The 12,559-nt window shown below is 41.1% G+C and overlaps 1 protein-coding gene across 1 annotated transcript in view; it reads right to left on the minus strand.

Annotated features, from left to right (window-relative positions):
- The window catches only part of GRHL2 (grainyhead like transcription factor 2), a 111,793-nt gene that overhangs the window by 17,506 nt on the left and 81,728 nt on the right, over positions 1-12,559 (minus strand). The window contains exons 11-12 of the mRNA XM_012559693.2: positions 11,794-11,825; positions 498-592 (exon numbers count right to left, since the gene is read on the minus strand). Coding sequence (XP_012415147.1) covers positions 498-592; positions 11,794-11,825 — 127 coding nt within the window. The remainder of the gene's footprint in view (positions 1-497; positions 593-11,793; positions 11,826-12,559) is intronic.

Below are 12,559 nucleotides of genomic sequence, written 5' to 3' on the forward strand. Positions count from 1 at the left end.
CACAATCTACAGGATTAGGTTGTATCTTGAGTCAATCTCTTTTGAGATATAAAAGAGAGAAGGGAGCAGAGAGGCTAGGAACTCTGTACCACCAAGAAAGAAGCGCTGGGAGTAGAGTGCGTCCTTTGGACTCAGAGTCCCTGCACTGAGAAGCAACTAGACCAGGGAAAGATTGATGACAAGGACCCCCCCCCCCCAGAACCAACAGAAAGAGAAAGCCTTCGCCTGGAGCTGGAGCCCTGAATTCCGACTTCTAGGCTCCTAGACTGTGAAAAAATAAATTTGTTGGTTAAAACCGTCTACTTGTGGTATTTCTGTTATAGCAGCACTAGGTAACTAAGACATGAATGAAACCGCTGCCACCTAGGAATGGGGCCAGCACTGAACCACAGGGGCTTGGGCTGGGCTGCGTGCTCGTCTTGGTGAAACTCCCTAGCCATTCATGATGGGAAGCTATAACTTCAGCAATGCCAGGGGAGTGTCCCGAGTAGAGTTACCTCGCTTCATCCCTTCTTCTTTCATCTGTTTAGAAGGTGCTGGACCAAACTCCTCTTCCATTGGCCTGAACATCCGTTTGACAAGGACACTGCTGCTAGAAAAAATGAGCAGAAATTGGTAAGTAAAGCATGTAACATGTGCATGTGTCAGCCCTGTCATTTTCCTTTGCTTATACCATCCCTGGTTCTCCACAACTAGATCCACTCACCAACCTCCTTCTTCCCCCTTGCAGGTCCCAAGTCATCCCTGTCTGAGGCAGAACACACACACCAATACCTTTTTACACATGGACCTAAGACATACTTCTCATTGCTGACTCTGGATCCATAAAGGTGAGACTTCTGCATTTTACCCAGTCCGTCCTGCAACAGCTCCCCTTTTCTGCTCTGATGATCAGGGTTAGGGGGTGGCAGGAGTGAGTCATAGTACCTGTGATCTCCAAGTCACATCAGCACCTTTCATGTTGCTGAGGCCTTGGTGCTCTGCCCATCTCTTGCTAGCCCCCTTCCCTTCCAGGGGGAACTCTAGAAGTGGCATAGGCCTGCTTGCTGTTCTCTCCTGAGAGGCTGTCCTGATTCCCTGCTGTTCTACCTCTCCTTTAGTTGGAGCAGATGAGACTTTAGTGGTACAAGTGCCAGAGACCAAGGCCTGAGCTGGCCAGGCCTTTCCTTCTCTAGGCAGAGGGTTTCCATGCCCTTTTCTGGAAGCCTTGGGTGTTAACAGCCCCTGTATGTCCCCAACTTGGCCAATCTAGACAATTCTTTATTAACTTCCAAAGTCCCTGTCTATTCTCAAGCTGTTTGAGGAAGGGGAGGACTGTTCAAGAGAAAGAGAAATGGGAAGAATAGCCTGTCATTGAATAGAAGTCATTGATGAAGAAAAAAGCCCCTGAATTGAGTCTTACTATTTTTCAAACTCTCAAGAGAGTAGGTGCAGATTTTGGGAATTTTTTTTATCTTTGGGTATTTCTGGAACCAGGCATACAAAGCTTTGCCAGAGAGGCAGTTAAGCAAATTGTTAAGACACGAAATCTAAGGCCACAGTATTGTTGTTAGCTGCCACTGAGTTGCCCTTGACTCATGGCGGCTCCATTCATGATGGGATCAGAGTGTTGTGATCCATAGGGTTTTCATTAACTGATTTTTTAGAAGTAGATTGAGAGGCTTTCTTCCTAGTGGCACGGTGGTTAAGCACTCAGCTGCTAACCAAAAGGTCACTGGTTCAAATCCATCAGCTTCTCCATGTGAGAAAGATGTGGCAGTCTTCTTCTATAAAAGATTAAACCAAAAACCAAACGCATTGCTGTTGAGTTGACTCTGACTCATAGCGACCCTACAGCCTTGGAAACCCTATGGGGCAATCCTATTCTGTCCTACAGGGTCACTATGAGTCCAAATCAACTTGACAGCAAGAGGCTTGGTTTGTTTGGTTTTTCTTCCTAGTCTGTCTTAGTCTGGAAGCTCTGCTGAAACTTGTTTAGCATCCTAGCAACATGCAAACCTCTACTATCTTGGTTTAAATCCCTGCTTTATAATTGACTAGTTATGGGAACTTTGGTAACTTGCCTAACCTCCTTGGGTCTCAGTCTCCTTATTTTTAAAATGGGGTTGTTTGGAGAATTCAGTGAATTAACATAAAAGCACTCAGAAAGTTACCCTATATATTGTAAGCACTATTTAAGTGTAGGAAACCCTGGTTGCATAGTAGTTAAGAGCTACAGCTGAGTGAATTGTTAGGGATTGAATTGTGTCCTCCAAAAACGTGTGTCAGCTTGGCTAGGCCATGACTCCCAGCTAAGATGTAGCAGCTTCAAGTCAAGAACATCTTGAAAAACTGTATATATGTATATAAAAGAAACAAAAATTGGAACTTGGGGTTGTGAAGGCACATAGGGCTTATGGCCAAACTTTAGAGTAGAGACACAGAGAAGTGAGCCAGACACTGCGTAGTTTTCTTTTAACGGTGCTGCCAAGTTCTTAAGCTGCACAGGTCAAGAGCCTAAGAAGTAAAGCAGAAAGACCTTGAAAATCAGAAAGGAGGATTTGACAGTCTCACCGTGTTTAGGAGACAAAAATTAGACTTCAGGACTCACCAAAGAAGACGGCCAGCAGTAAGTCCTTCAGAGATACATCCTAGCAAGTAGGATGAACCAAAGGTGGTCTAAAGCTGATAAAATCTGCAATCCTGTCTTGGGTCAGTTCTGTCTCTGACTTGATTATGGTGATCTCTACACACTCAGGCTGCACACTAGAGGATAGGAAAAATATAGTCCTACCCAGGAGAAAAATATGGTCATCCAGAGCCTCCATATTTTTTTATGTACAATGTTCACTATCCAATCAATATTTATCAGACATACCAATAAACATGACCAAGGGGAAAAAGATAGACAATAGGAACAGACCGACAGATAACACAGTTATAACACAGTTACTTTATTATCAAATACAAACTTCAAAATAATTGTGATTAATATGTTCAAGAAAATAAATGAAAGGACACATAGAGCTAGAATTTATTAAAAATAAACCAATTCAATGTAATCTCTACAATTAAAAAATGCAATACTTGAAATGAGGAAAACAACAGCTGAGTTCAACAGTAGACTGGACTCAGCAGAAGAAAGGATTTGAAAGTTGGGTAGGTAGAATTTGAATTTGAAGGTTAGGTCAGGAGAAAATATCCAGGCTGAAGCATAGCAAGTGAAGAGGATAAAAATATAAAAAAGAACTTAAGAGACATAAGAGACACAAAAAGTTCTAAAATACACTTAATTAGAGTCTCAAAGAAGTGGAGGAAGGAAACAGGAAAGAAACAATTCTTGAAGAGGTAAGAGCTGAGACTGTTCCAAAACTGATGAAAGACATAAACCCACAGATTCAAGAAGTGCTATAAAATGCCAAGCATGAAAAAAATAATAATAAAGAAAACTATGTGTAGGAACATCATATCAAAAATTCTGAAAACCTAAGAGAAAGAGAAAATTTTAAGAGCAGCCAGAGGAAAAAAAGAAACATTACATAAAAAGGAGCAAGAATAAAATTGATGGCTGCCTTCTGAACAGAAATGATGGAAACCATAATGGAAAGAAAAGAACTGCCAACTTTGAATTTTATATCTGCCAAAAATATCCTACAAAAGTGATTGTAAAATAAAGATATTTACAAAAAGTAACAAACAACCTGAGAGAATTCTTTGTAAGTAGTTCCACAACAAAATAAACACTAAACAGGCAGCAGGAAAAGGATCCCAAAGAGAAACAGAGAAATAGAGGAAGGAATAAAGAACAACAGAAAGGGTAAATATAACTAATTTTTATGCAAATAACACACACTATGTTTGCCAACCACTTCCTCCCCCCAGTGAGGTATTTTTGTAAGTGCCACAATGCCAATTTTTTTACTTACATGTTGCTATAAAAAAAATTAGCATAGCATGCTTACAAAAATACCTCGCAGGGGAAGGGAGTGGTTGGCAAACAAATGTAGAAGGCGCACATTATCTGCATAAAAATATGGTAGGTTAAATTTCCAAAAGGTGGTAAATCTCAGTTATTAAGAGTCTTGAGTTTAAATCTCCCCGTGTGCGACATGGCAAGAAAAATTGGTATTAATATAAGAAACGGGTGAAAACCTGTAACTGAGGGATGCTGAAAATGCTTTTCATTTCTTTAAATATTTTTTAAAACCTCCCTTGCATATGTGATGCAGATTTGTGAATTCCTGGGTGGATTTTTAAATGCAATATCTAACAGTAAAAAATAAGAATCAATCAATCAAAACAAGGGACTGTCTTACAACTGCATGTGAATCTACAATCATCTCAAAATTAAAGTTTAATTAAAAACATAATTTTCAAAAAGGAGACAACATTGTGGCAATTACTTATGAGATTATTTTTCTATAACATTATGAAAATCAGTATTTGTGGCTTGGGATAAAATTTTCAAGGGCAACTTTATATATACGGATTTGACAAGTGCTGTATTTCAAACAATTTTAATGGTAGTGAAGAATTGCCCTGTTAAACTGTGCGATGATGCAAAAAGTGATTTTTTGATGAGAAAGACACTCAGGTCAAAGATGAATTGTGAAGAAGTGTTTCATAAAATGTGACAGATATTTCTAAATTATAAAATATGTGGTTCCTTAAATATATGCATAATTTGTTATAATTAACAAAATACGAATCAATAGATCATTGACTCTTTTGGCTATATCCATGAAGGTTTACTTATTCAAGCTGGTCTAAAAGCTTTAGGGGGATTTTCCTACATTTTTAGCCATATTAGTATATTTGTAAACATATCATGCATATTTGTAAAACATACCCCACCACACCCTATGTTTCATGATGTTCTTGGCATCCCTGAGAACCTTATCAAAGAAAAGCACTTGGTTCTCTAGAAAGTTGATCCTTTAAGAGAAATAGTGCGTTTTCTTCTATGTGGATCTATGAAAACTTTTTTGAAAATGAAGGAAATGCCAAGAAACATGCTGAATCACTCAACCGTCCCTCAGAAGTCATCTGCTTCAAGACTCTTGTTTTGGGAAAAACAACCCTATATTTGTCTAAACATTGATATTTGTTTCTGTTTTGTTATTTGCAGCTAATAGTATTCCTAATAAATACACATTATAAAGGCAAACAAAAAAAAGAGAGAGAGAGAAAGAAATAGTGCAGAATTCTAAAGAATTTTATTTTTTAACCCCATAAAGATTCCTGATGGATGCAGGGTGATGACTTTTTTAGGTGTAATGTCGTTTTAATTAAATGCGCTCACTGTGATTAGTTAATAACCTAACTTTCCCAAAGGGCATTGAATTCTAAAAGTATTTACTTCCACTGAAGAGGAACAACCAAACCTGTCTGTTTTCCATCAGCAACACTGTAAACCAGTTCATGATTGGGTCTGGTGGCATCTACAGGGCCCTCCCCCCTGCACTAGTAAAGGCAGGGCCCTCTGCTGAGATGCACAGAGCCTGATGAGTGAAGTCATTCTGGGAGTGGACTCTCTGAGCTGGCATGGAAGCTAACCTATAGAGGTGGCCTTTGAAACTTTTGCTTTCTTCTGGCTTGAGTTTTATAAAGACTCCTCCTTGAAGAGATTACTCAAAATGGCTCCAAGGGAGATAGATGTGCCCTTGAGAAGAAGCAAGGTGAGAAGAGGAATTTTGGAAGGCCTAAGGTTTGAGGAAGGAGCTCTGGTGGTACAGTGGTTAAGTACTCAGCTGTTAACTGAAAAGTCGGTGGTTCAAACCCACCAGCTGCTCCCTGAGAGAAAGATGTAGCAGTTTGCTTCCATAAAGATTTACAGCCTTGGAAACCCTACGGGGATGTTCTATTCTGTTCTTTAGGGTCACTAGGAATTGGAATTGACTCAACAGCAATAGGTTTGGATTTTGGAAGTTCTGATGGGCCCAAGCAGCATCCCATGGCAACAGTAGGACCTTGGAGGGAAATGATGGTCCTCCACACACAGGGACGCCTAGTTTCACCAAAGATTCTCCTGCCTCAAGTGCAGTGTGGAAGCCATTGAGCTGCTAGACTTGAAGGGAACTTGCTGCAGGCTGGAAGAGGGGGCACCTCAGTGGTGACCAGTGTGGACAGAGGATCAAGGCACAGGAGTTTCCCAGGAATGAGAGGTCAGATGTGGAACAAAACCAGACCTTCAGAAATAATGGAAATAGAATTTCTCACCATGCATGACATTTACACATCAACTTGCATATTATTTCCAGGGTTTTAAAGCTTTCCCCTCTTCCTAATCCATGAATCCCAGGTTAAGGGCCCACACGCCACCAGAAATTCTTTCTATTTAGTTTATTCTTTCCCTTATTCTCCATCTCCTTCTCCTCTCTTCCATTTCCCAATTAAGTATTATTTTTTTTCCGAGCCTCAAAAGGAACCTTAGTATTAACAATACCTATGATTTTTTAATCACTTCACATGGGTCAGGACCTTCCAATATTAATGCTTATAAAACTTCAGCAGGTAAGCATTCATATTCTGCTATGTTTTGATGAGGAAATTGGCTCTGAAAGGTTAAGTTACAGAGCTTATAAGGTAAGGGCCAGATTCAAATCCATGTCTGACTGGCCCTAGTGCAGTGGTTCTCAAACTTTGCTGTGCTTTTGAATGACCTGGAGGCTTAAAAAAAAAAAAAAATCCTTGTGCCTGAGCTGCACCCACACCAACAAAATCCAAATTCCTGTGGGTAGGTCTTGTGTATGAGTACTTTTTAACTCCCCAGGTGATTCCAATGTGCAGCGGGAGAACTGCTGTTGAGAACTGCTGTTCAAATGTCTCTGTACCTGTGGTACCCTCTGCCTATGAGATGGGAAATGGAGAGAAAAGTCAGTGAAACTGAATGGGGTCTGTCAATCCCCAAACTCAGCAACAGAAATCACCCTGCCCTCTTACTTTATCATTAGACAAGGAGGCAGGAACAAACCAGCATTTCCTTTTCTGTTCACTTTAGGAATTTAGCTGATTATTGTTCCCCAGTTCAACCTCATCTTAATTTTTCTCTAGTTTCCCTATTAATTAATCGCATGCCAGTCTGCTGGCACCTCAAATACAAAAGCTCTCCTATTTGTGAACTAGTCTCTGCCTGATGCAGGGCTTCAAACCAGTTCAAACTCATTCAGTCATGGCTGACGAAGTGAAATCGGAACAGACCCAAATTTTTTAAATTTAGGTGAAGCAGAATGATAAGTGGAATGGGGAAAATGACAGGTTGAAGCCCTGGAGGGGACTCAGAAGAAGCATAGTGAACCCTTTCAGGAGCCTGATGCATGACACTGGATTATTGACAGGACCGTGGAGATCGACATACACTCAAAGCATTGCAGTCGGCCACCATCTTTGAGTGGGGCACTGCTGTTTCTGACTGCCAGTCAAGAGATTTGGTTGCTATGCAGTGCGCATGCTGCCCTTGTTTTCTGAGAGAGATTAAGTTTCTAGCAGAGCTTCACCCGTAACTTTTCCCCTTCCACTTATCTTTCCACTTCACCCACATTTTAAAAATTCGGGTCCATTCGGGTTTAGCTTTGTCAGCCATAAATAAACCAGGCAGAACTGGTTCAAAGCCCTGGTCTGACTACCACTCTGACTCCTGCATTGTGGAGAGGGGCTCTTGTGTGCCTCGACCAGGCTCTCTCCTCCAACCGGTTGCTGTATGAATGATGCTCCAAAGCACTCCATTTAGATGCTTTAATGCCAATATGATTATGCCAGACAGGAAGAACCTAGCCAGAGAGAAGTCCTGTTGGAGCTAGTGCAAATGCCAATAACATTGGCACTCCTAGGGGCTGGACAACAGGTGAACACATTTGGCAGCCTCATGTCTTATCCCCTCTGCCACATACAATCATCTGGGCTCGTCACAGTCTGAGTCCCACACTCCAAGGGATGAACAAGGGTGTGCCTTTGTAAAGGTCAGAAAATTATCTCAGTGAAGACCTGTCTCTGATACCTCCTTGTCATGGATTGAACTGTGTCCCCCCAAAATATGTGTCAACTTGGTTAGGCCATGATTCCTAGCATTGTGTAGTTGTCCTCCATTCTGTGATTGTAATTTTATGTTAAAGAGGATTAGGGTGAGATTGTTACACCCTTACTAAGGTCACATCCCTGATCCAATGTGAAAGGAGTTTCCTTGGAGTATGGCCTGCACCACCTTTTATCTTACAAGAGATAAAAGGAAAGGGAAATCAGCAGAGAGTGGGGACCTTATACCACCAAGAAAGCAGTGCCGGGAGCAAAGCACATCCTTTGGACCTGAGGTTCCTGCACTGAGAAGCTCCCAGAAAAAGGGAAGACTGATGACAAGGACCTTTCTCCAGAGATGACAGAGAGAGAAAGCCTTTCCCCGGAGCCGGTGCCCTGAATTCGGACTTCTAGCCTATTGGACTGTGAGAGAATAAGCTTTTCTTTGTTAAAGCCATCCACTTGTGGTATTTCTGTTATAGCAGCACTAGATGACTAAGACACTCTTTTACACCACTAATTTAAAGGGTTAGGTGACAGGGCACAGTGGCTAAAAGCAGGTGATGAGGAGTACAGCTAGACCCAGGTTCAAATCCTGCCTCTATCTCTAACCAGCTGTGTAACTTTGGACAACTTTCTAAATCTCTTTAAGCCTCTGCTTCCTGATTATAAAATGGAGGTAATAAAGTCATCTTCCCAGTGGGGAATTTGGAAGATTTCAATGAGATAATGCACACAAAACACTTAGTACAGAGCCTAGGTCAAAGTGTCCAGTGAATGTTAATTATTACTTTTACATATAACAATAGCTGAGTACCTACAATGTATCAACATGGAGGCTCTAAGGCCTCCCCTAGTGCTCAACTGTATTTGTATTGGAAGATGAATTAGAGTAAGAGACTTGGGCCTTGGGCCTCAGACCTCAGGATTTGTTATGCCATAACACAAGGAGATTCTTAATAGTGAGGCCAAGCCCAAGGAGGTACAAGTAGGTTAATTGGCCACCTAAATGTAGCCAGCTTGCATGGAAGGGCAGTTTAGACCTACGTGGATTTACAAGAAAACTCTGTACACCAAGGTGCATTCAAGAGTCTCAGACACTTCTCACTCATACTAGTAAGTTTTCATACCATAATAATAGAATGTTAGTGCTAAATGGGGGCTTAGAGATCATCTGATAGAAAATCTTCATTTTAAAATTGAGGAAACAGAAGCCTAGAGGTCAAGGAGCTTACCTGAGGCTTCACACTGGGCAACAGGAGCCCAGGAGTAGAACTTGGGCTTCCCGAGCTCAGGGTCAATGTTCTTTCCATGACGCCACACCCTTGTCAAATATGTGAGTAACAGATTAGAATTGATAACACTAATCATTTCTGTTCGTTCCAGCCACTGAAAATACATTATCTATGTGCCAAGATAAATGAACTATCTGATTAGATGTTTAGAAAATTTAGAACTCAAGCAGGTAAAAACTGGAGGTCAGGTAGTAAGAGCATCTGGGCCCTACACAAGTTCTGCCCTAACCAACCATGGAATCATTTGACTCCTTTGAGATTCTCTTTCCTCCAGGGCAGGAGGATGGCAAACTTTTTCTTTAATGGGCCAGATAATAAATATATTAGACTTTTCAGGCCATGTGGTCTCTGTTGGAAGTACTCAACTCTGCTATTGTAGCGTGAAAACAGCCATAGAAACTACGTAAATGGATGAACGTAGCTGTGTTCCAATACAACTTTATTTACGGACATTTGAATTTCACATAATTTCACATGTCATGCAATACTGTCCTTCTTTTGAATTATTTCAAACAGTTAAAAATGTAAAAACCATTCTTAGCTTGCGGACTGTACAAAAACAGGTGGTGGGTCTGATTTGGCCCTTGGGCTGCAGTTTGCCAACCCCTGCTCTAGGAAATAAGTTCAGTGATATCTGCTCCATCTAGTTCATGTAGCATCTGTGAAATGTTTTACAAGGAAATATATCAATTACATAAAAATAGGAAGCCCTGGTTTGCCTGCAGTTTGAAAAAAAAAATCTGAAGATTTTAGTTAACTACAAATGTAATGCAAACCAAGAGTGTAACACAGATATTGAAACATGAATGTAGTTCTAGATTGCTTTAACAGAATAATAGCACCCAGGCTGTAAAAAGAAATGACCCCAATATATTTGTTTACAACACATGTTTATTTCTGAGTGCCAATTTTAAGAGGACTATAAACAAACTTGGTGGTATCCCCTAAAAGGGAATAAAGATGTTGAGAGTTATTAAAACTATGTTTTACCAAAAACAGTTGCAGGGAGGAAGGGATTTCGAATGACAGGGGAAGGATGAGACTTATCTAGAGAGCAGAACTACAGCTGACGGACAGAAGTTAAAAAAAAAAGGTAGACATCAGCCCCGAAAAAATAACTTTCTAAGAGCTGGAGTTATTCAATAGTGTGATGAGCTATCTGACATGCAGTGAGCTCCTCATCACTGGGCATATTCAAATAGAAGATAGCTAACCATTTGCCAAGGATGCAGTATAGGTGCCACATTGCCTAGAAGAGAAGTTCAACTAAATGACCTGGAAGGTCCCTTTTTGGCTCTAAAATTATGTGAGTATATAAATAAGTTAATGAATAGAAAGTACTTTGAAAATTTGGCTACCCCTGAAAAATTACAGGACCATACTCAGCCGGGTGTGTATCCTGTGCAAAGATGGAAAACATTTCCCATTGCTGCTATATGGAGACTGGATGTGGAAGACAAAGGGAGTCTTCAGTGGCCCCATGTAAGCTCTCTCTTACCCAAAATCCTGGAGGACAGTGAAAAGGTCCCCAACTTTCCCAGCTCCCATTCAAACCAGCCTCACCACTGACCCCCCAGCCCACTTCCCAGAGTCATGGCTTCCAGAGTTATGTGCATGTGGCCCAGGTGGTAATGGGCATGGGGCAGTTTGTCTCCTTGGCTCTTCCCTCAAGTTCAGCTTGATCTTGTGTTGGAACCAAACAATGGGTGGGTATGGATTTAGAAAGATTTCAGTAACTGGATTCCTGGTAAAGCAATGGGTGGAAGAGATGAGTCACCCAGAAAAATAACTAGTTATTCAAAGCAGGGCTTCAAATTAATTCTGCCTGGATCAGTCACAGCCAACAAAGTGAAACCTAAATTAATGCAAATTTTTAAAATATGAGTAAAGCGGAACGACAGTGGAATGGAAACATTACAGGTCAAAGCCCTGCTAGAAACTTAATCACCCTATTAGAAAACAAGGGCAGCATGCATGTTGCATAGCAACCAAATCTCTTGACCAGCAAAGTCAGAAACAGTAGTGCGCGGCTCAAAAATGGCAGCCAACACATTGCTTTGAATGTGTGTTGCTCTCCACAGTTCTGGCAATAATCAATCACACACATGAGCCTCCTGAAAGGGCTCACTATGCCTCTTCCAAGACTCCCATTCCAGAGCTTCAACTCATAATTTTTCCTATTCTGCTTATCGTTCCACTTCACCCAAATTTTAAAAATTTGGGTCTGTTCTGATTTCGCTTCGTTGGCCATGACTGAACCAATTCAAACTGGTTTGAAGTTCTGATTCAAAGGCAGATCATAGGAAGGAAAAAGGGGCAAAAGAGAGACATGGAGGAGAATGGTATCCTCCAGCCTCCCTCCTAGAGTCCCCAGAATCAAACTTTTCTCAGCTCTGAGCTGTGAGCTGAGTGGAAGGTCCCACTCCCTGTTCCAGATAACCTAGTGCCCAAAGAGCCGTTTCTACTGGCATGAACTAACTTTAGGTGTTTAAATGAAAGAGCATCTTACCCTTCTCGTTCATCATCCGTGTTGTAATATACCTGTGGAACAAAACAATAGGCTTACTGTAGTTCAGACAAATGGAAATATTTTGCATGATGCACAGACTTTCCTAAGGCATTCATTGTCTCTTTAAAAAAAAAAAAAAAGACAAAACTGTTAAATGAGGCTCTGTGTGCGTGTGTGTTTCTAAGGAAATGCAAATTTAACCTTCTCACATTCTGCCTAGGGTTAATTCTTAGATTTTAATGAAATAAAATTGGAAATCTGATGATTTCTGGCTAAAGGCAGTCTATCAGATTACCTATGGTCTGAAGCCAAATCTTGCTCTTGACATTAAGAAAATCTTTTGGCAGGATCTGACAATCATTGTTTCAAAGGGCTCTGCTGGCAAAGTGGCTTCCCGAAGAAGAGTCTGTGAGTACCCAATCCCATTTTGTCCCCACAGGGCACTGTGCTGTTGGGGAGAGGATGGGGAGCAAGAGGGCCTGTGGCAGTACGGCAGTAACCCCAGGCCTCTTGTTTTATTGCCTAATAGGCCTTGGGTACCTGGCATCCTGCAACCACAGACATTTAGGATTCAATACTCTGCAGGCTGGGAAAGGACATTTGACTCTAGAAGGTGTTCCTGGCCACAAGGAGAATCTCTGATGACAGACTTCTTTAGGTGGTCAGCAGGGTGGTAGGCAGAATCAATTAAAATCAGACAGGCAATTTTTGAGAAATTATGAAACATCCTTGAATATTTTTGTCTATTTTTTTAAAAACGGTGGTA

Source organism: Trichechus manatus, unplaced genomic scaffold, assembly GCF_000243295.1.
Source record: "Trichechus manatus latirostris isolate Lorelei unplaced genomic scaffold, TriManLat1.0 scaffold00009, whole genome shotgun sequence".
NCBI classification, from domain to species: domain Eukaryota; kingdom Metazoa; phylum Chordata; class Mammalia; order Sirenia; family Trichechidae; genus Trichechus; species Trichechus manatus.